The sequence below is a fragment of the Zalophus californianus genome, chromosome 16 (assembly GCF_009762305.2).
Source record: "Zalophus californianus isolate mZalCal1 chromosome 16, mZalCal1.pri.v2, whole genome shotgun sequence".
NCBI classification, from domain to species: domain Eukaryota; kingdom Metazoa; phylum Chordata; class Mammalia; order Carnivora; family Otariidae; genus Zalophus; species Zalophus californianus.
The window spans coordinates 58,347,109-58,367,869 of NC_045610.1; the positions used below are offsets into that span (position 1 = coordinate 58,347,109).

General features: G+C 58.2%; 1 protein-coding gene and 1 long non-coding RNA gene across 8 annotated transcripts in view; one reads left to right on the top strand and one right to left on the bottom strand.

Annotated features, from left to right (window-relative positions):
* SEPTIN9 (septin 9) overlaps nt 1–20,761 on the top strand; it is a 151,976-nt gene that overhangs the window by 106,386 nt on the left and 24,829 nt on the right. Inside the window, exon 1 of one of the 7 annotated variants that reach the window (XM_035724518.1) lies at nt 11,043–11,168. The exons of 4 other annotated variants lie outside the window; for them this stretch is intronic. Coding sequence is in view for 1 of the 3 variants with exons in the window: in XM_035724517.1 (XP_035580410.1) it covers nt 11,729–12,005 (277 nt within the window). In the remaining 2 variants the exon portion in view is untranslated. Of the gene's footprint in view, nt 1–11,042; nt 11,169–11,401; nt 11,636–11,705; nt 12,006–20,761 lie in introns of those variants that run through there. 2 more of the 7 variants (XM_035724521.1, XM_035724517.1) reach the window with 2 other exon arrangements.
* LOC113939242 lies at nt 7,797–11,967 on the bottom strand. The gene is made up of 3 exons (XR_003525176.2): nt 11,867–11,967; nt 9,404–11,143; nt 7,797–8,483 (listed from the first exon to the last, which is right to left on the bottom strand). It is a non-coding gene; the product is annotated as an uncharacterized LOC113939242 (long non-coding RNA).

A 20,761-nucleotide genomic window follows, 5' to 3' on the forward strand; every position in this document is an offset into this window, starting at 1 on the left:
TTTAGGTCACTAAATTTGTGGCAGTTTGTTATAGCAGCAATGGAAAGCTGATACAGTCAGGAAGTGGTGATCTTCTTCTGGAAAAATTCCGGGGGAATTCTCTATGTGTCCCGAGCCCTGGAAGACGCTGGGCTCCCCCAGCCTCTCCCCACTCCAGGGTCCGCAGGAAGGCTTCCCCAGGCAGGGCAGGAAAGAGTCCAGTCGAGAAACTGATTCCCCTTTTCACAAGTGAAGGCAAGGGTGTGAGCCGGCACGCCCAGCCTCATTCTTGGGGCTTTTTTTTTTTTTTCTGAGAATTCTGTAGCTGAAAGAGACTCTGGGGTTCATCTGCCTGCTTTGCAAGTGAGGAAAGGGAGGCCCAGGGAAGTTCAGTGCCAGAGTCAGAGGCACGCAGGGAGTTCAAGCCAGATTTTCAGCTCGTCCCCTCAAGCACTTTCTTCCATGGTGGACAGTTAGTGGACTTCAAGGGAGCAAACTGGATGGGCCCGGGGGAGCTGGAAGAGCAACCGCCGCAGTCTCTGCTCCCTTCCCCGCGGCCCCCAGGTGCCCCGAGGCCTGCATCGGCCACTTGTCTCAGCCCTGTAGCCCTGGGAGCCCCAGGGACCAGAGCATGCCCTGGCTTGAGGGCGAGGGCCTGGCTGAAGGTGGGGAAGGGCCAGGTGCCCTGCATGGGCATGGGGGGCTCCTCTGCAGACTGCTGCTGCCCCCTGCCTCCTGCAGGGGCCTCCAGGCTGCCGAGGGCTCCCGGAGACCTTGGTGAGTTTTCCACCCCCGCCTTTCCCCATCGGCACCCCAAGGCCAGCAGCTTGCAAGAGTTAGGCTCTTCCTTATGGCCATGAAACCATCACTTTCTGAGCTGAGTGGGGACCCGGTGATCAAATCCCTATGATCATCCTATCCTGGGGTCTGGGAAAAACAGCTGGGAGTGACACTTTAGGACATTGGGGACCTCCAGCCTCCTCACTTGGCCCTCGGCCTCTCCTGACATGTGCATGCAGATGCCCCTGCCTGGGACGCCTGCTCTCTCACAGGGCTTGGGCCTCTTTTAGCATTCACTGGGAACAGCCTTGGTGGACTGTTCTCAGGTGTCAGGGGCCCTTGCTAAGTGTTGCCAGATCCTCTGCCTGGCTTCTGTCTACTTCCGCATTTTAGCTCTGTGTCTCCTCCCTGCTGAGACCTGAGCCGCCAGGGTCCCCTCACACGGAACAGAGCCTGAGCTCCGGACACCATGCAGACACATGTGCCGCACAAGGAGGTGGAAGGAATAAGGTGTCCCGTACCCCGTTTCTAACTTGTATATCGTGGTCAATGTTTATGGCATGTTACATTTTTGATGTACTTCTTAAAAACTTTATTTTGAAATAGTCTTAGACTCACAAGACATTGCAAAAGTCACAGGAGAGAGTTTCTGTGCCCTTTACCCAGCACGGCATCCTCCCCCATGACATGTTACAGGATTTGGTTCGTTATCAAAGCCAGGAAATGACGGTGGTCCAGTATGAACGCAGCTGCAGACCTCACTAAGCTTCACCAGCTTTATGGCGCTTTGTTGTTTTGGCGTTTGGTTCCACGAACTTTTATCACGTACACGGATTCATGTACTCCCCGCCATAGTCGGGGGACAGAAATGTTCTGTCTCCCCAAAGAATTTTGCCTGGTTTTGAACTTACCTAATGTACTAGAGAGCATACTTTTATTTTTTTAAATTTATTTTTGCCTTCTTTCACTGATTATTGTATGTGTGTATCTTTTTGTTTTTTTTAACGTACTTTTAAAAGAGAAATTCCCCAGAAGATCCTGTGGGTGCACCATTAGGGTTTTAAAGCACAGATGCTCACAGCCTCTCTGTCCACCAACAGTTTCTGCTTATTCCTGTTTTCACTTCCAGCTCAGAGCGTCATGCATCTTGAGGCTGGCAGATGCCCGCTTGCTGCAGGCTGTTCCCGGCCCCTCACCTGCACTGGTGCTGGGAAGAGGTTAGCAGGTATCGCTCTGGAGCACCTGCTTGGGTGCAGGCATAGCGCTGGGTCTGTGCACGTTCCGCCTCTTTCCTTCTCACTCTCCGCTTCCAGGGAGGGGAGAGCCCCTTCCCCCTTTTGGCATATGGGAAAACGCTTCCAAGAGGTTTAGAAATTTGCCCAGAGTCCCTCAGCTGCTAAGTGGTGGGGGATGGAATGCGAAGTGGGGTGGCTGCCTGAGACCACAGGCTCCTCCAGGCAGGGAGGGTCTGGCACTAGGGGTGCCGGGGCTTATGGAGTGAGCCCGGGAGGGTCAGCGTCCCCTCTCTGAATAAACAGCTGGAGATGATGTTCCAGCAGCTTCACAGTCTCAAGTTTCCTGAGCTCCTGGAACCAGGAGAAGAGCAGGGCCGGCTTGGGCCCAGTTCAGACAAGCTTCTCCGTTGACGCGGATGGTGGTTTCATCTGCACAGTGTCTGTGCTAAAGGGGTGAGGGGCTTCAGGGGCCCCCCAGTAAAAGTGGGTCTGGGGCCGAGAGAAGCCTCATGTCAGATAGCCTGAGCAGCTGGCAGACCTCAGGCGTGAGACTGAGGCCTCTGCCCTGGAGGAAAAAACAAGGTTTCCTTTGGCTGGGGTGTTTTCTGCCAGGTCACGAAAACAGGCTCAGAGTCACTGGCTCCCCCGCTCCTGGTTAGGAGCTTCGTTAGGAGCTTCGTGTGGTTTTCGAACCCCTTTGGGGTTGTAAGTTCATTATCCTGCCCAGAAGCCCATCAGGGAGGGCAGAAAGTTTGAGCAGGCTCCTTGCAAGCGGCTGACTAGCAGATGGGTTTGTTGCCTTGGTTTGCAGGTGAGTAAACTGAGGCTCAGGGAGGTTATTATGCCTTTAGCCAGTTAGTCACAGAAAAGCTCGCGCCTTGTTATTCCCCGGGGCCTCCAAAGATTTCTTTAGTTTTTAATAAAGCTGCACCGTCCTGCACAGTGAACACCTGCCTGCGTCTGTCCAGCCGGAGCAACCTCGTTAACCAGCCCTGTTTCCTTCCTCCCACCAGACGCGCCCACATCCTGTGCTCACGCTCATCCTTCCCCTGTGGGCCTTAGAACTTCTGCTGTGTTGCTGTGTTTCTCGGTCGTGCATGGTGGTGTTTTGCACGTTGCATAACTGGGGCATATTATGGATAAGCATCCTTTTGCATCTTTTTATGTTTGGAAATTGAGGTCATCTGCCCCCGTGTCTATAGTTCTGGTCTGTGCGTTTTCACTGCCGAAGGGTCATCGGTGGGTGGATATACCAGGGTTTTCTGCTCTCTCCTTGATGGACACTGGGTTCTTTTCAGTTTCTGCTTTTATACACAATGCTGCCATGATATGTTCTTGTGTTCTCTGGTAACTTTGGAATTTGGGTTTAAAAAGATTATTCCAAGATCTGTGGCAGCCTCGGGCAAGCCGTCCTACCGTGGGGCTCATGATCTCTGCTCCCACCCCAGCTTGTGTCCAGAGAGTCTGGACCAATCTGGTGTCTGGTCTGGAACCAGAGCAGAGTGCTGACAGGCTGAGAAGTCTAAACCAGTGTTTCCCAAACTCTGTTCTCTCTGGCACCATTAATAGGTATTAAAGAGGCAAAGTGGTTCTGCCATCCAACAAGTTTTAAGAAATAAAGAGTTTAAACTTAAAAAAAGGAACTCTATGGAATATAATCTTTAGTATGCTGACAAATACTTGTGAACATCCAAAGAGGGACTGTGGAGGGCAGCAGTTGGATATATCTGTGGAAACCTTTCAGGATGGGAGCATCCTACAGGACAAATTTTCCTGCTTTCACAGACTTTGAGAAACAGGGGTCTGAATCGTTGGCTGTGGGTGGGGAAAGGGTGCATCTGCAGTGAAGAGAGGGGTTGTTTTTGTTTTTGTTTTGTGGGGGCTGGCAAGGAAAAAACTTTTCCTCTATCCTCTTAGGTTCAGGACTTGGGGGTCTACAAATTAAACTGGCAGGAGCCCCCCCCCAAATTAAACTGTCAAGAGCCATAGTAGTGAGAGAAAAGACAGCTTTAATCATATACATATGGGAGTTTACAGAAAAATGTGACTCAAAGGGGTAGTTAGAATTTGAAGCTTATATGCTATCAGGGGAGGGGGCGAAGAGCACTTACTGGAAAACAAATGACTTTTTGGAAAGATAAGTGGCCCTCAGGAGAATAGACGGGAGGTAGATAGTTTTGTGAACGTCTGTTTAGGTGTGGTGTGAAGACTTCTCATCTGTGATAAAGGCAGTCTTGCCTGGTTGCCCAGCGCAGGGGATTGATGACAATGGAGTCCTTCTGGGAAGTTCTGCTTTTAGACAGATAAGAGATTCCAGGAGCTCAAATGGCTTCTCAGAATCACTTTTATACCACAGTGATGTACTCTGGACCCCTTCCTAGGCCTCCTTTTTTCTTGTTCTTTTTCAAGCCCCAGCCAGGCAGCGGGCAGCGTGGAGACACTTAATGAAAAGCCTGAGCCCTGCCCGTTGAATGGCCTTTTCTGGACAGTTGAAGGAGTTATGGTCCCCGCCCCGCCCCCAGCACCCCACTCATCCCATGCGTTCCTCTTGGGTACATTCGGCTCAGAATGCTCTTGCCATAGATCCCGGGATCTCGCCAGATCCCAGACGTGTGTGTGTATCTATCAGTCCCACACAGTGTGTTTTTTTTTTTTTTAAGATTTTATTGGAGAGAGGCGGGGGGGGGGGGGGCACAAGCCAGGGGAGGGGCAGAGGGAGAGGGAGAAGCAGGCTCCCTGATCAGCAGGGAGCCGTGTGTGGGGTCAGATCCCAGGACCCTGAGCCAAAGGCAGACTCTTCATCGACTGAGCCACCCAGCGCGCCCACAAGGTGCTTTCCAACCAGGAATGCAATACACGGTAGAGTTCCCTAAGAAGTTTTCAAAAAATACGAACCCCTGGATTAGTGAAATCGGAAAGGCCAGGGTGGGGCCCAGGGCTCTGTATTTCTTGGAAGTTCCCCAGTAGAATAGCAACGGGCTGCTAGGATTGAGAACCTGTGTCCAGAAGCCGAACACCCGGGGGGTCAGAGCCGCGGGCCCCCCTCTCACTACCGAGTCCTGTCCTGTGTTGTTTGACTCAGAATCCCACCATCTTAGCTGCCGGGCTTTTGGTTTTGGTCCTTGTTTCGGTGAAGGGAGGGCGAGGCCTCTGCACCGCACCTAAAGCCAACCTGGAGCGCCCCCACCTGGCGGTCCTCCCTCCTGACACCCCGGAGAGAGCATGCAGGAGACACCTCAGTGTTCGTGAATAGCCTTTGAAATCCGCACAGGGTTCGGGTTGTCCTGTGGCTGGGCATCTAGGATTCCGGCTGGGTGTCAGCGGGGAGCTTGCAGCCCCGGGGCTCGCGGGTTCCCGAGGGAGGGTGGGGTGGGTGGGGTGGGTGCGGTTGGAAGTGTGCCTGGGGCTTCTCTGATCCTCCTGAGTGGCCATCATGCCCTCGGCAGAACAGAGCTGGCTGCCGACGAGGAGCACGATTTTCTAAAGTTAAGATATCATCACATAATTTCTAAGACACCCTTGTTGACATGATAGCTCTTGAAGAGGAGAAAGAAATGTGTATTAAGGTGCCCTGGAGGGGAAGAGGCAACCTGACCGTGGAGGTGGGAGGCCCACACTTCTTAGAAAGGAGGAAATGGGGCCTTCCTGCCGCTTCCTCCACAAACACGTATCTGCTGCCTAGGAGACGAGGAGGGGGTGAGTAAGTCCCTCTGGCAAGTGCTCCAGATCAGGGTGTGACTCTGGAAACACAGAAGGGTGGTCGTGTCTGAGGGAGGGCGTCTGGAGGGCTCCCTGGAGGCGGTGACTTTTAACAGGGGTGGGGATTTTAGGGGTTTGGGAGACTGCAAGCCCTGGAGAAGACAGTGTGCTTTGAGCGGTGGCTGAGCTGGGAAGGCCGTCTCTGGGGTGGCTCTGGGGATGGAGAGGAGACCCTGGTGTGCTGTGGGACGAGGAGAGGCTAGTGCCCCGAGCAGCGCCTTTCCAGAAGGAGGGGCGGTTCATCTGTGTCACATGGTGGCCCAGGCCAGCCTGGTGGAGCTGGATGTTGGCGCTGAGTGTTTTCTCAAGAGGGCGGTTTTAACGGTGAGATGGGCAGACGCCAGACAGCAGAGGTTAAGACGCGAGCAGGTGGTAGGAAGATAGAACCATAGTGCAGACCACCTGTTAAGAGGTGGAGAGAACATCAACGGTTGGAGGACGTCGCTGGGTCCTTTGAGATTGGGAGCAGCCTGACTGTTGTCCTCTGTCAAGTTGCAAAGGAACCCAAAGAAAGATGTCAACCAGATATGACCAAACCACCAGCCCGCTAAGCATTGCTCTGTGGCAAGAGACTTTGCAGGTCCCCACCCCCCAGGCTTGCCTGAGCCCTCACTCTGGGGCCACTGGGAGTCCCTCCAGGGACAGCAGGGCCGTGTGCAGGATCCCCTCCCCCCGGGGGTGTGTGGCTGCACATGCTGGCTGCCCACATCAGCGGCGCCCCACACTGCTGACCCGCCAGCCTTCCTCTGCCCTTGTGTGCAGGCCAGCCCAGCGACCCACCTGCAGAGCAAAGGGAAGGGTGTTTTTTCTTGGCCTTTGATGGCAAGTATCTGCTGCATCCCATGGGAGTTTGCCCAGCGTGTGTTGGAAAAGAGGTCGTGGGAGGGCTGAGTGTCGTGTTTACAACCAGGCTTCGGGCTTGGCAGGAGAAAGTGGGGGGCCTGGGCACTGGGGCTTGCGTGCATGAATGTGTGTGAGAGGGGGAGGGGAGGGAGGATGCCTTGTGACCACTTCCTTTCCCTTCTGCTGCTGCCGTGGGCCAGAGGGCGGGTCTTGGGCATCACGTGGGCGTCCCTGCACGGTGGGGTGCGTGACACCCCCAGACTGTGCTTTTCTCCTAACTGGCCCATTTGGAGGTGGGAGCCTGCCCCAACTGCCCCTCTGCAGCTTTCAGAGTAGGACCCTGCTGCAGGACAGCTGACCGGGGCTGCCACCTCCCTGATGACCATTCTGGTGGGGGTCCCCCAGGAAGGGCAGTGGGTGCTGCTCACGAGCAGGTGGAAATGGCCCACGGCAGGCCTCCTTGTCAGGCAGGGACACCATGGCACCCTCTTCCCTCCCCCACACAGCAGCCTGGTGTCCAGCGAGGGGGCCAGAGTTTCCCAGAAGTGACAGCCTTGGAAAATCCGACCTAGACCCCCCTCCAAAGGGCTGGGAGGGATCCTGTTCCTGCTTCTGGGCTGCCTTAGCCTGGAGCAAGTTTCCTTCTAGCTTTGAGTGTTTCTTTCCACATTTGTAGGAGGAAGCTCCTACCTTACTCTGGGTCAGGTCAGGATTGCAGGGCTGTGTAAAGGGTCCTGGGGCCGCTGTGACAAAGTACTACAAATTACCATGGCCCCATGCAACAGAAAAGCCTACTCTCCTACAGTTCTAGAAGCCCTGGGTCTAGGGTCAGGGTCACTGGGGTATGGCAAGGTGTGGGCAGGGCTGGTTCCTTCCGGAGGCCCCAAGGGAGAATCTGTCCTTGTGCCTCCTCCAGCTTCTGGTGGCTGCTGGTGGTCCTTGGCTTGTGGCCACGGCACCCCAGTCCCTGCCCCCATCGTCATGTGGTCACCTTCTCTATAGTCTTCAACTTTCCCAGAGGACACCTGTGACGAGATAGGGACCCCGGACACCGCAGGATAGTCTCTGCATCTCGAATTCCTCCTGCCATATCAGGGGACCTTCCCAGGCTCCAGGCCGGGGGTGTTGCTCCATCTGCCCCAGCACGCTTTGTCTTGGGGCCCTTGTGGTCTCCAGGTAGGAAACAACCACGACAAACCAGCTCAAGAGAAAAAAGGATGCATTAGACTCTTTTTCCTATAAATATATTTTTTATGGTATCAGATACCCAGAACATGAAATTTCCTGTCAGTAGCACTTAGCACATTCACAGGGCTGGGCAGCATTCCCATCCCCTCAAAAGGAAACCCCATGTCTGTTAAGCGGTCAGTTCCCACCCCCTCCCACCCTGGTCTTGGCAACCCCCAATCCGCTTTCTGTCTTTATAGACTCTATTCTAATCAGTGTGGCTCTGTGTGACTTTGAAGTCAGTAAACAGAGGCAGGACGAGCTGGTTATTGGAAGGACGTGAGGCACAAGGAAGTCGGGGTGTGGAATGGCCAGGCTCAGAAAGGGCAGGGTTTGCAAGAGCTCAGCTGGCCCACGGCCTATTCTCCCTTGCTCCTTTCTTGGGGTCTCCGCCTGCGCTTCCCCCCTACTCTGGCATCTCTCCCTTTGCAAATGGCCCCAGACAACTTCCCAGCCCAGAAGTCTACATGACCTCAAGCTTCTGGACCCTCGACCAGAAAGGCTCCTTGGTCTGGGCTGCTGTGGGTGGTGGGCGGGCGGGGGGCGGGGATCTCCAGCGGCCCAGCTCATCACCTGTTTGAGCCAGGCGTTGAGGTCGGGTCGCTGGTCAGCCTGTGGCTGGCTGCCTTCGAGTCAGGAGTTCGCCCCCGGCCGGAGCACCTGTGAACCGGATAGGATAGAGAACCCCAGAAACGGGTGGTGATCTCACTGATGCTTAGCACAAATCTAGCAAAGTAACTTCTCTGGAGAAGTTCTGCTCTTTCTGATAGTAGAATCTGGGGGAAATATCCCCAGCACATCCCAGAAGGGGGACGCTGTGATGTAGGGATCAGTGGTCTCAGCCATATAGGGGATGGCACTGTGGGTTCCATGGAGCTGTATCCTGTAGCACCCCAACTGTGGCTGGGCATCCACCGCTTGAGAACGAAGCATAGTGCTGAAACATTGTGGTCCGAATAAACAGCTCGCCAAGGACCTGGTGTACCCCCAGGGTGCAGTCGGGAACACCTGGACAGCTGCGCCCAGCATGGCAGCCACGGCAGCCACTGACTGCTTAAAACGTGCCGTGACCAGCGGTGCCCGGCAGGCTCCCTTAGAAGAGCATGCAACCCTTGATCTCGGGGTCGTGAGTTTGAGCCCCATGTGGGGTGCAGAAATTACTTAAATAAATAAAACCTTAAAAGGAAGAAAGAAAGAAACGTGCCTAATCCAAATCGGGAGGTGCCGTGAATGTACGATGCACACTGAATTTCAAAGACTTAGTACAGAAAGAAAAAAGAACGTGAAATATCTAAAAAGTTTCAGGGCGCCGTTGGTGAAGTGACTGCCTTTGTCTCAGGTCATGATCCTGGGGTCCTGGGGTCGAGCCCCCATGTTGGGGTCCCTGCTGAGCGGGGAGTCCGCTTCTCCCTCTCCCTCTGCTGCTCTCTCTGCTGCTCCCCCTGCTTATGCTCTCTCTCTCTTTCTCCCTCAAATAGATTATTTTTTAAAAAATTAAAAATAAAAAAAAGTTTTTATACGGATGACATGTTGAGTTGATAATATTTTGGCTGTATTAAGTAAAATATATTAAATGTCACCTGTTTCTTCTTATAAACGTGGCCACTGGAAACTTTAAAATGTGGTGTGCTTATGGTGCCTTGCCTTCTGTTTCTGCTGGGGGATTCGGTGGGCGGCTGTGCAGGCTTCAGGCTGTTCCTCTAGACGCTGTGTGTGCCGAGCGGTCAAGAACTCTGAGCAGGCCCCAGAGTGGGGGAAGGGCTTCTGCGTTGGAAAAGCGCCCCCCGGGCGGGGGGTCTTGTCAGGTGCAGGGATTCCCTCTCCTGTGCTCTTGGAGACCCCCATCCGGAGGGCGAGGAGCAGGGAACGTGCGGAAAGCACCCAGGCCACCTCCAGGGCCAGTGGTCCGCAGGGGTGTAGGGAGGGGAGGAGGTAGCGCAGGGAGTGGCCTCGGGCAGCTGGCCGGTTGCCCACGTGGTGCCCAGGAAGGGGTGGTGGGCCCTGGGGGACAAGGCTAGGTGAGAGGCAGGGAAGGAGGTTCCAAGGGGAGCGCTGGGAAGGAAGAGCCCTGTCCACAGGACAGGTGTAGAGTGGAGATGGCATCTCCAAGGTTCCGTGTCAGCCTTGACACCCGGCATGACAGGAGTCCCTCCTGGCGTCGTTTGGTGATGGTTGTTGGAGCTGTCCTTCAGGGCCCGGCGACAAGGGTCCAGCAGGGTGGGCAGGGGGTGGCTGGCAGGGCTTGGCCCTCCCTAATTGAAACCACCTCCTTGGAGGAAAGAGAACCGTCGATTTTGAGTGGCCAGTCTTCCTCCTTCCGGACGTGATGTCCGCCATCTCTTGTCTTAGTTCTTGTGACTAGAGGTGATCATGTTCATTTCACAGGTGGGGAGGGTCAGGTCCCACAGGGTTGGGTAACGAGCCGAGGCTGATTTCAGTGAGGGGGGCCTGGATTCTGGTGTGTGTCTCCGAGGCCCTCACCTCCGGTCCACCACCATCCTCCCTTCCACTGGGGCGGGAACCAGGACGCCGGATGCCTAGTCCCTCCCCTGGATGCTCCCTGTGTTTGGCCCCGGGGGGCCCAGACACCCACGGCAGCGGCTCTGCGCTCTGTGTGGGGTGGGGAAGGGAGCAGGAGGGCAGCCCCCTGAGGCCATTATGGCAAACTGGGAGACTTGGGAGGCCGCAGGGAGGAAATTGGCCTCTGGAGCGCGGAGTGGCCAGGTTGGCCCCACCAGTGGCTGCTACTAGGGGGAGCTGGCTTCTGAGGAACTGGAAGGAGGACCAACTGGACGTGGTCAGTCGGCCAGTGTGGCCAGTGGGGTGGGTGCTTGGGGCCTCACCCACCAGCCATGTGGTGGGGGGGGTGTGGGCATGGGGAAGGAGAGCATGCATCGGAGCGGGGCCTGGGCCAGAGTTACTCCTCCAGAGAGTGGGAGGATGGACGGCCCTAGGCCAGCCTGCTCAGGTGTCACTAAGGGCTCCTTTGCACTTGAACTTCCTCACTCCCGGCCTCTGCAAATTCCCCAAACCAGCGGGAACTTTCTCCTAGTCGGGAGTAGGCCTGGGGCTGCCTTGGCCACGCCTGTGCCTGGGAGTGACTCATCAGGGGCAGAGGTCGTGGCACAGGATGGGTCTGGCAGATCCCAGCGCCCAGGCCCAGCCCCAAACAGCAGGGCTCCCAAGCTCCTCCCTCTGGGGACCACCTAGCCCATCCCCCTCAGGGTCCCAGCACATCACCGGGGTCTGCAGGGAGGGTGACTCATCGCCCGGGGCCCTGAGGGCTGTAGGAGCTGCCGCCCGGAATCGGAGTCCTTAGGCTTCAGGAAGAAGAAGGAGCTCAGGGTGAGCTGGCACCACCCCCATCTCCCTAGCCTCTAGCCCGGTCCCCCTTCTGCTGCTTCTCCCTTGGGGGTGTTTCCACCACAGTAGCCCTAGGCAGTGGACGGCACCCAGGGCTGGCTGTGCTCCGGCCCCCGACGCCTGGACTCCGGGACAACCCCGGCTTTGGTTCTTGACGGCTTTCCTGGGGAGGTCTGCTACCCGGGGCGGGGGGAGGCCTGCCCGCTGGGCTGGGCATGTCATCTGAGCTGGCCGGGGTCAGGGCCCACTTGGGGCTCACCTGGCAGAGGGGGGAGTGCTGGGCGGGGCGGCAGTGAGAGAGGGCGCCCCCCGGGGCAGCGCCAGATTCCCGGCACCAGCCTGCACTCCCGGCCCGCCTCACCCAGGCAGGAGGACAGTTTGGGAGGAGGGGACTGGAGGCTTTGCCGGTGCACTGACTTCTGGCCAGGGCAGTTGGACCGGGCGTCCAGGTGAGAGCCTCCTTCCCTCTCTCCTACCCGGGGGCCGGAGCGCTTTCCTTTTGGGGGTGACTCTGAGGCCGGCTGGGGAGCTTGGCGTTTCTCATGTCCGGGATGCACCCCGCACATCCCGGTTGGTTTCAGGCCTTCAGCCAGGCACCCCTGGTCTCCTCCGGCGACCCCCCCCCCCTCCGCTCCCCTCGCCCTGCCCCCGAGCCTCCGTTCTCAGGCGGTCCCTCCTACCTCTGCCCGCGCTCTGGGAGGCTCCTTGTTCCGCGGCCACAAAGCCCCTTTGATCCTCTGCTCGGCTCGGAGCCATGTGACCTGGTGGGCGGGCCGCGCTCTCTGCCGGCGGCCGGCGCAGCCCGACTCAGCTGCTGGGGTGAGTCCTCCGCTCCCTTTGTTCCTTGCAGCCTCGCACCGGTGGCGGGGGGCCCTCAGGTGGTGCAGCCGCGCGGTGGCCCTCCGAGGGCGCGGCGGCGGGTCTGGGAACGGCGCCTCCCCGGGGCGATCCCCTGCCCCTCCCCCCCCCCCCCCCCCCCCCCGCCGGCAGGACAGCCCCGGGTCCCCGGGAGAGGGGCGGCGGGAGCTCGGTCTCCACGCGGGGCCCAGATTTTCGGCCGCGGAGCAGAAGAAAAGGGCTTTGTGCGGCCACAGCTATCTCTTTGTAAATATTTGGCCAGCTAGGCTGAGTGGTTAGGTCTTTCTCGGCGGGGAGTTTCTTGGAGCCTGTTTCCCTTTTGCAAGGGGCTTCCCTGACTTCTAGGAGGCCGGGGTGGAGGGGGGGGGGCGGACTCGGATTGGCCACCGTGCCTCTTAAAACCGTTCCGCACCGATTGTCAGCCGTTGGGGCCGGCGGCCCAGAGGGCGGGCCGGAGATGGGCTTCAGCAGACGCTAGAAATGCGGGATCCGACGTGGTATTGTGCGCCGGGGAGTCGGCTGCTTCTCGTCTCTGGGTTCCGGGGAGCTGTGGGGAGGTGCGGCTTGTTCCCGGAGCGGGCAGGGGCCGGAATGCGTGCGCCCTGCCGGAGGAGGAGTGGAACAGTCCGCCGCTCCTTGTCAAGGAGCAGGGGCGAGGAAGCAGCTCCATGGGGACCTGCTATCGAAAGGGCCTTCCAGCCGAGACTCTGGGAAAACCCCCAGACTCAAATCCCACCGCCGGCCCAGCGCATCACTTGTGCGCCAATGCTGGGAGGGCTGAGGTGCTTCAGAGCCAATGCCATTTGCCCCTGGAACTTCATCCCACATGCCGCCCCCCCCCCCCCCCCAGGATCCCTCCATCCTGGTCCTCCTCCGTTTCCTCTCTGCCAGGAAATCTGCCGGGCTTTTGTCAGAGGTTTGGGGGAGCATCTCTGCTCACCAAAGAGCAGTTTGAAACTCCTTTCCTGGAGAAAAATGTGCCGTCCAGTCAGTGGGTTTCTGGCTGTAGGGACAGCACCCCAGTAGGAAATTTGGTTTGGATCCCTCATGGAAAATCCTGTTTGGGGACAAGGGAGAAAAAGTCCCCATTCTCGTATAATCCCTTAGATTCCCTTATAATTTACATGTGGGTTTCCCACTTCATTCATGTTGCTTTGCCTCCATGGGTGTTTACATAAATGTCATTTCTCTTTGGCTGGCTCCCCGTGGCAACCCAGGGGGCCCCTTTCCAGGAAATAGAAAGAAGAATGAGTTTGTTTAACCATTTGGGGCCAGAGGGCCAGTGTCTGCTTGAGACCTCTTTGATAGGGTAGGGTTCTTGCTTCTCTCCTTTGGGTCACCTTTGGGCTAAGGTGTGACTGTGGAAGGAGACCTCTTCCGTGGCTGACCCCTCCCAGGCATTCCCACTGCCCCCGATCATTTCCGTGTTGTGGCACCTGCAACACTATTGCGTCCACTGGTGTGTGTGTGTATATTTCCGCCAGACTGCTCCACGTGGCTGGCACAGCGTCAGGGATGACGGCCAGGTCGCCGGTGTGTGGGGAGGGGCCTACTCTGTGTGGGGCACTTTGCGCTCCAGGACCCAGGAGACAGCACCCTTCGTGATGGGAAGGGGGCAGTCACAAGGCTCCACCCACCCAAGCCAAAGATAGCCCTGGTTGGGGCCCGTGGGGTCATTCCCTGAGTGCCTGGCCCACTGCCCCAAGCCTGGAGGACAGGGTTCACAGGGGCTTTCACCCCAGAAGCCCTGTACCCACTTGGGCGACCAGAGTCTTTGGGCTGACTTCCCTCCCCACCCCTCCCCACCTCCCTGGCCACATACCCTCCCCACTTCCTGTTATGTCACTGCCTGAGCTGCCCTTGTCATTGTCAGATAGGACAGAAGCATTCCCTAGGGGCATTCACAGAGGGGAAGACCCCATCCTTAAGAGAGCGCCCCCAGCAGCCTCCAGCCATGCCCAGCTTCCTGTGTTGTCAGAGATCTCCGTGCTTTCTTAGGAAGCTGTTGGTTGACTGGCCGAGCTTCCGTTATGCCATGCCCCCTGTGCCATGAACTCTTGGGTCGGCTCTTCCGTACCACCCGAGGGTTCTGGGCGCCCTCCTACTCTTCTTGGCCAAGTGCACAGGAAGAATGACTATTTCAGGGACCATGATCTCGGGATAGCCCTGCTCCCTACTCCCTGCAGCCGGGCTCTTGGGGAAGATGGTTCCAGCACAAATCACAGCCCTTGGCCGAGACTCCATTCCCATACTTCTGCCTTCCATTGACAAGCTTTGATTTGTTTATTGAGCGTCAGCCTGGTTCCTTGGACAGGTAGGGGCCTGTTCTCAGGAGCTCAGTGGAGTCTTACGAGGCCTGCCCAGGACCGCTCCTGAGGGTGGTGGGCTGTGCAGTTAGCTGTGCAGGCGAGCCTGATCTTGGAGGAGCAGGCGGGAAGGCAGGGGAGGCCCAGGTCTAATTACAGGCCCTCCAGCCCGCCCACCTCCCAGCGGGATCATTGGGAGCCTTGTTCCACAGTTGGTGGAGGGGTGGGTGGCCACATCTCACCCGTCATGGCTCGGCCCTGGGCCGGGGGTGCAGGAGTGGGGTCCAGGTGCTCCCCTCATCTCTTTCTCTGTTACCACCTCTGGGAAGCACCGGGCCTCCAGGCCTGAGGGGCAGAAGAACAGGCCTGCGAGGCCCAGGGGTTCCAAGTTCTGATCCTGACTTTGTGCAGGGGCCTGTAGCTGCCACTTGCTGTCTGGGCGGGCTGTTCCCACCATCAGAGCAGAGTTGCTCCTCCGCGCTCGGGAGCTGCTTTCTGCGAGGAGGGCCTGGGCCTTGGTCTGGGGACAGCAGCCTCGCGCAGAGGGTCTGCAAGGTGAGGGTCAGCCTGTCGGCTCACTCCCGTTGTCCCGGCTGTTTCAACCTCGACCGAGTTTTCAACGTTGGGGAATTTGGTTTGGGTTCAGTAGCTGGATCATGGCAGAAGCACCCCCAAATTTCTTGTCCCTCTCCTGAAGCTGGGGGTGAGGGGACAGCCTCTGAGATGTTGGCTCCCAAGCACCCAAGGCTGTATTTGGAACCCCAGCTCTGGGTTGGGGGTGAGTCACCGACACTGACCCCCACTTGGCCTTGGGGAAGGAGGCTCTCTGGTGCTGCTGTGGAGCTCCTTGCTGTGTCCCCCAGAGGCCTGCCAGCCCCGGCCCTGCCCTGTGAGTGCCAGGCACTGAATGCCTGGTCATCTGGATGGTCATCGGAAGAGTGTCCTTGCTGGTGTCCCCAGTGGAATGTGCACAGACCTCCCCCTGCCTCCCAGGCCCAGTTCTAGGTGCCTGTCACCAGGCCTCTGACAGCAGATAAGATTTTCCTAGCCCAGAGCAGGACGGTGAATCCACTCTCCTGCGTGGAGGACACCCCCCTCCACATTGGAGGGGGACGTTTGTGTCCTGTCTTTCGCTAGACTGTGGACTTGCGTCGAGATGGCATTTCATCGATCTCGGTCTCCGGGTCCCGGACCTCACAGGAGCTTGCTCAGTTCACGTTTGAATGAATGCACTCTGGTCAGCATGGTGTGACTCCAGCTTTTCATCTTCTGTCCAAATACTCTGGTTTCTGTACAACTAGCTCGAGAGCCTTAACAAGAGCAGCCGTGGGTCCTGCTGTCTTCAACACAGGCTCTTCTGGAGTGTTTTCTTCAGGATCTGAATGCATTCTCCCTGGGGCAGGGGACTGGACCAGATGACCCTGGCCCTGCTCCGTGCCCTGGTTCTGGGGAAGTAGGGGACGAAGGAAAGGATCCATGCTGCCCCCCCATCGCTGCCTGTCTGCTGTGGGCTCCAAAAACTAAAGCTGGTGACAGCAGCCCCACTGAGTTGGAGGGGAATGGCTGCCGGTTGTGGCTGGAGGGCCACAGGTGGGCAGCTCGGCGGAGCAGTGGAGGGAGGTGGCACATCCGTGGCGGGGCCTCGTGTGCTACTAGGAATTCTCTGCCTCTTGGCCTCACTCACCTGTCCCGGCCTAGGCCTGTGGACAACGACCACGGAGTGGAGGGAGGCTGTGGTTCGGTTTGCAGACCACACGCTCTTCTGATGCAGGGCTGGTACCCGTCACTCCGGAGCTTGGCCGTCAGTCTGCTGGGGCCGGTCCCTGCGGCCGACACTGTCCTGCTGACCACAGTCGGCTCTGGGCCTGGTGCCCGGGGCCCTCGGTCTTCATCTTGGGGAGTTTAAGTAACGAGGCTGCCTGGTTCCATACCTGGAAACTGAGGCAAAAGAGTGAAGTCATCTCCAAAGCGTTTTTTTTTTTTTTTTTAATATTTTATTTATTTATTTGACATAGAGAGAGAGAGAGAGAGAGAGACAGAGTGAGCACAAGCAGGGGGAGTGGCAGGCAGAGGCAGAGGGAGAAGCAGGCTCCCCACAGAGAAGGGGGAGCCCGATGCGGGACTCGATCCCGGGACTCCGGGATCATGACCTGAGCCGAAGGCAGTGGCTTAATCAACTGAGCCACCCAGGCGCCCTCTCCAAAGCGTTTTTAGGTGGGTGAGAAAGTTTCTTCCAAGACAATAAGTAAGGTCACTTAATAGGAATGAGTTTATTTATTACAGAAGAAGTGAGCTTTACGCTGACCCCTGGAGCCACCCCGCCCCAAGGCTGGTTTGCTCTGTGTGGATGCAGGCGCCTCCTCCCAGCGCTCCTGCAGCCTCTTCTCCCCGGAGCGCACTGGAGCTCACTTGGCCGGCCGGGGGGCTGCTTCACACCATCTCCTCTGCGGGAGGGGACCGTGCAGCCAAATGGTGCCCAGTGAGGGCTGCGCGCTCCCGGTCCGTCCTCCCACACCAGGGATGTTACAGCTCATGGCACAAACCCATTCTCCCCACCTTATAGGCAGACGCCAGGGCGCAGGCCCGGGGAAGAAAGTCGCTCGGCCCCATGGGTTCAGCGACTTGCCTGCTGAGGCCAAATTGCGACAGTGGAGCTGGGACCCCCTTCCCATGCGTCCCCTACTCAAGTTTAGTGTGAGCCCCTCCTAGCCCCCCGCTTAGGGCCCCAGCGGACTAAGGACCCTTGGAGGCCAGATCCAAGAGAACACAGCCCCCTGGGTGAGGCCTGCTGTTCCAGCGAAGGAGGCGGTGACTCCAGGTGGAAGGTGGGAAGTTGGGGAACAGTGGGGAGCCCGGTTTGGCTGTAGCAGACGAGGGGAGAGTAGGGTGGAGTGAGGTAGCCGGAAGACCCTCGTCTTTGGCGGAGACGGGGGCTAACTGGGTGTCCACCTCTGCTAACTAGGCATAAGCCGGCCCCCTAAGGACCGGGTCTGCGTTTCCTGAGGCTCCTGACCGCCCCCCTCATGTGCTCGGTCATTCTGCTCACTCGCTGGGAGATGGCCTGGCTGCCCGCTCCCCAAATTCAGTGACAGGATGTGTGTTCCAAGGAGGCGGTTTCCCACGTGGGGCCAGTGACCTGCCCAGCCCCCTGTGCACCTCTGGATGACCCTGTGGCCTTAAACACGTGACTCGCCCCCTCTGAACCACCGTCCAGCGTCCAGAAGGCAGGATAGCAGTTACCATTTTATGTGCTTGGCATGAGGGTGAATGGACATAAAACAGAGACTGTGTGGCCCTGGACACGGAAATGTATGCTAGCCTGCGGCTGCTACTGTCATGAGTTCTAACCATGTGGCAGCCCTGGGCCGAGCAGGGTAGGGGAACACACGAGGCGGGCCTTCCAGAAGCTTCCAATCCAGTTAGGCGGTAAGGACACACCAGCTCCAAGATGAGATGCCCTAGGACCCACGGGTGTCCCCAGGAAGGCAGCTCGTTTACGGTGGGGACTCAGCAAAGGCTTCAGGGCCCATGAGTGCTGGGGTGCTCCCCTGGGCTCCCTGGAATTTCCCCCGAGACACAGAGGAGAGCAGCTGAGAATTGGGGCAGCCAGGGAAGCAGGACAGGAGGGGCAGAGGAAGGGCTCTGTGGCATGGTGCCTGCCTGTCCAGGTGCAGGTGGCAGCCTCCACAGTGGGACCAGTCCCCTGTGCTGTTCCTCAGGCCGCCCACCTCCGTGAGCTCCCTCCACACAACACCGCTCCACAGATGCCTGCTTCCTGCTCGCCTGGCACAGGTTCCTTAGCTGACCTTTGCCATCCTTCCAAAGGTCTTGGCTGCCTCCCCAGCCTCCTCCGGGGCTCACAGTGGAACCGGAGTACCTGGTCTGTCTCCCTGAGGCTCTTGGGACCTTGCGTGGGTGCCAATAGCTACCTCTGTCTTTGTCACTTCCTTATACACTCACCCAGCGGTGCGTCTTGGACACCACTCAACAGTAAGGTGCAGAGATACTTCTGGGCCTGAGACCCAGGCCTGGCCTGCTAGAACCTCACGCTGCTGGTTCCTGGGGTGCAGCTGGGGCCGGGCCCGTCGTGGGCCGTGGGAAGATGAGCCAGGGGCTTCTGTCTGCACCTCACTTTCTGCCTCCGGCGCAAGAGCAGAAACTCCTGTCTGCTGCTAGTTCACGGGGCTGTGGGGGAGACTGGACTGGGTCAGGGCTGGGAGGCTGGTTCTCGGAGGGTCCCAGGGTTTGCTGGGTGCGTTGGGGGTGAGGGAAGCCCCTCCATGTGTACTGCTCTGGGCTGCCTCCTCACCACGGGGCTCTCCAAGGACAGCTGGGGAGTAAAGAGATAATTAACACCACAGGGCACTGGGAGACTCAGTACTAAAGTTAGAACTAAACCTTGAGCCGCCGGAGGCCCCTCTCCCTCTGGGGCCTGTGCCGCCCTGTACAAGTGGGTGAGAATTCGGTGAATTCTCTCTCTCTCTGACTTGTTTTCACGGAGCCTCCTCCAGCAGCATCCTTAGGGTTTGGGACGAGGGACAGAGAAGCCTGGGGCCTCTAACAGATTTGGGGTGGGTGCTGCCAGAGATGGCTCAGGAAATCCGGGGGGCGCACAGCTGGTTCTGGTACCGGGATCCGGGAGGGGATGCTGAGTGGATTTTCCCTTGTCCCTCCTGCCCAGAGACCTGGGATGAGCCGAGTGCACCCTCTGTGGTTGCCGATTGCTGCGTGTTTTATTCCCACTGTCCCCTCCCTTCAGGGTGAGGCTTAGGGCCTCCTTCTGTATTAAAGGGGCCCACTCCTAGTCCACTCTGACTTGCAGGCTCCAGCGTGGGCCACCGAGGGCCCTTTTTTCTGAGATTAACGATGAGTCCTCATGAGCACAGCTGGTGCAAGCAGCAGGGGGAGGGTGAGTAGGAAGGCACAGGGCGAGGACCCCCCCAGCCCCCCACTCCCTGGGCTGCAGAGCTGGAGCAGTGCTGGGAGCTGGCCGTGGACACGGACACAGTCCCCGCTCTCGTTTATTGGGGAGCCCTCACGGGTCACCCGTTAACGTTGTCGTTAACAGCTTTGTTGAGATAGCGTTCACACACCGAGAAGTTCACCCTTCAAAGTGTACAATTCAGCGATTTTTAATGCATTTGCAAAGTCACGGAGTTATCAGCACTAATTCCAGAACATTCTCCTCCCCTCAGAAGAGACTCTGTACCCGTTAGCAGCCATGCGCTCCCTAGCTCCCTGCCTGCAGCCCCGGGCAACGCTGATCTGCATTTGGTCTCTGTGAATTCGCCTGTTCTGGATATTCTCCTTAAGTGGAATCCCATGCATCTGGCTCAGGCGGTGCGATGTCTTCAAGTTTCGCGCTGTGGCGGGTGCCAAAGTTTCGTTCCTTTTTGTGGCTGGATAGTGCTCCACACGATGGCCACGTCGCGTTCTGTTTACCTGTTCATCCGTAGATGGGCATCAGGGATGCTCTCGCGTTTTCACTATCGTGAACATGGGTGCCCGGGTCTTGGGGTGGACGGTGTGTTTTCATTTCTCTTGGGGACCTGCCTGTCGCCAGGTAGGCAGTTGGTTCGCCAGCACCGGGTGGGGGCGCAGTGTGCGTCCTGCCTGGCCCCTAGTCCCTGTGCGTTTCTTGCGCTTTCCCCCATGACATGTCTTGAATGCGTCTCTGGACAATTCTCCAGGGGTGCAGGGCCGGCTCAGTGGGATATGGTGACTGGGCCTGTGGGTGGGTTTGGGGGTCGGTGGGGGGGGCACAGAGGAGCCTTTCAGGTCTGCAGCTGAGCACTGGCGCTGGCTTCTGGTTCCCTTCGCCTGCATGGGGCCCAGAACTAGGCAGGAGGGGCAAATGGAAGGTCCGCGTGTCCTCTCTCCGGGGCCATAGGGAAGCTGCAGCCACGCTCCTGCCAGGGGAGAGAGGAAGTGGGTGGAGGGGAGTGGCTGGGCTGCGTGTACCCCCACCCCCTGTAGGAAGTGGGGGAGGGGGAACGGACTGGGGTGTGGGAGCGGCCTTCCTTTTTTCTCCTGAGAGAAATGTGCTCCCCCTGCCCCCACCCGCCGTGGCTCAGGGAGATGCTTCCAGGGAGACACTTCCTTCCCGGGAGGGTGGAAGTGCAGGGTGCTGCCTCTCGGATCCCTGGAGGGGGCACGGGCGGCGGGAGCATGTGCCCAGTGTCACACACGGAAAAGTTAGGCTCAAACGAACGCATATCCGTGTCTGTTGTCATCTGAAACCACCACGTGAGCACAAAAGGCGAAGGCCCTTTGCCCCGCCTGCCCCCAGGAGCCTGCGCCCCTCCCCCCCGCAGCCCGAGATGAGGGCACCGGGAAGGGCCCGGTTGGCGGGGCTGGGAGGCGGTGAGAGGGCGGTCAGGCTGGGGCCAGGCTCCCCGCTCCTCCTCCTCC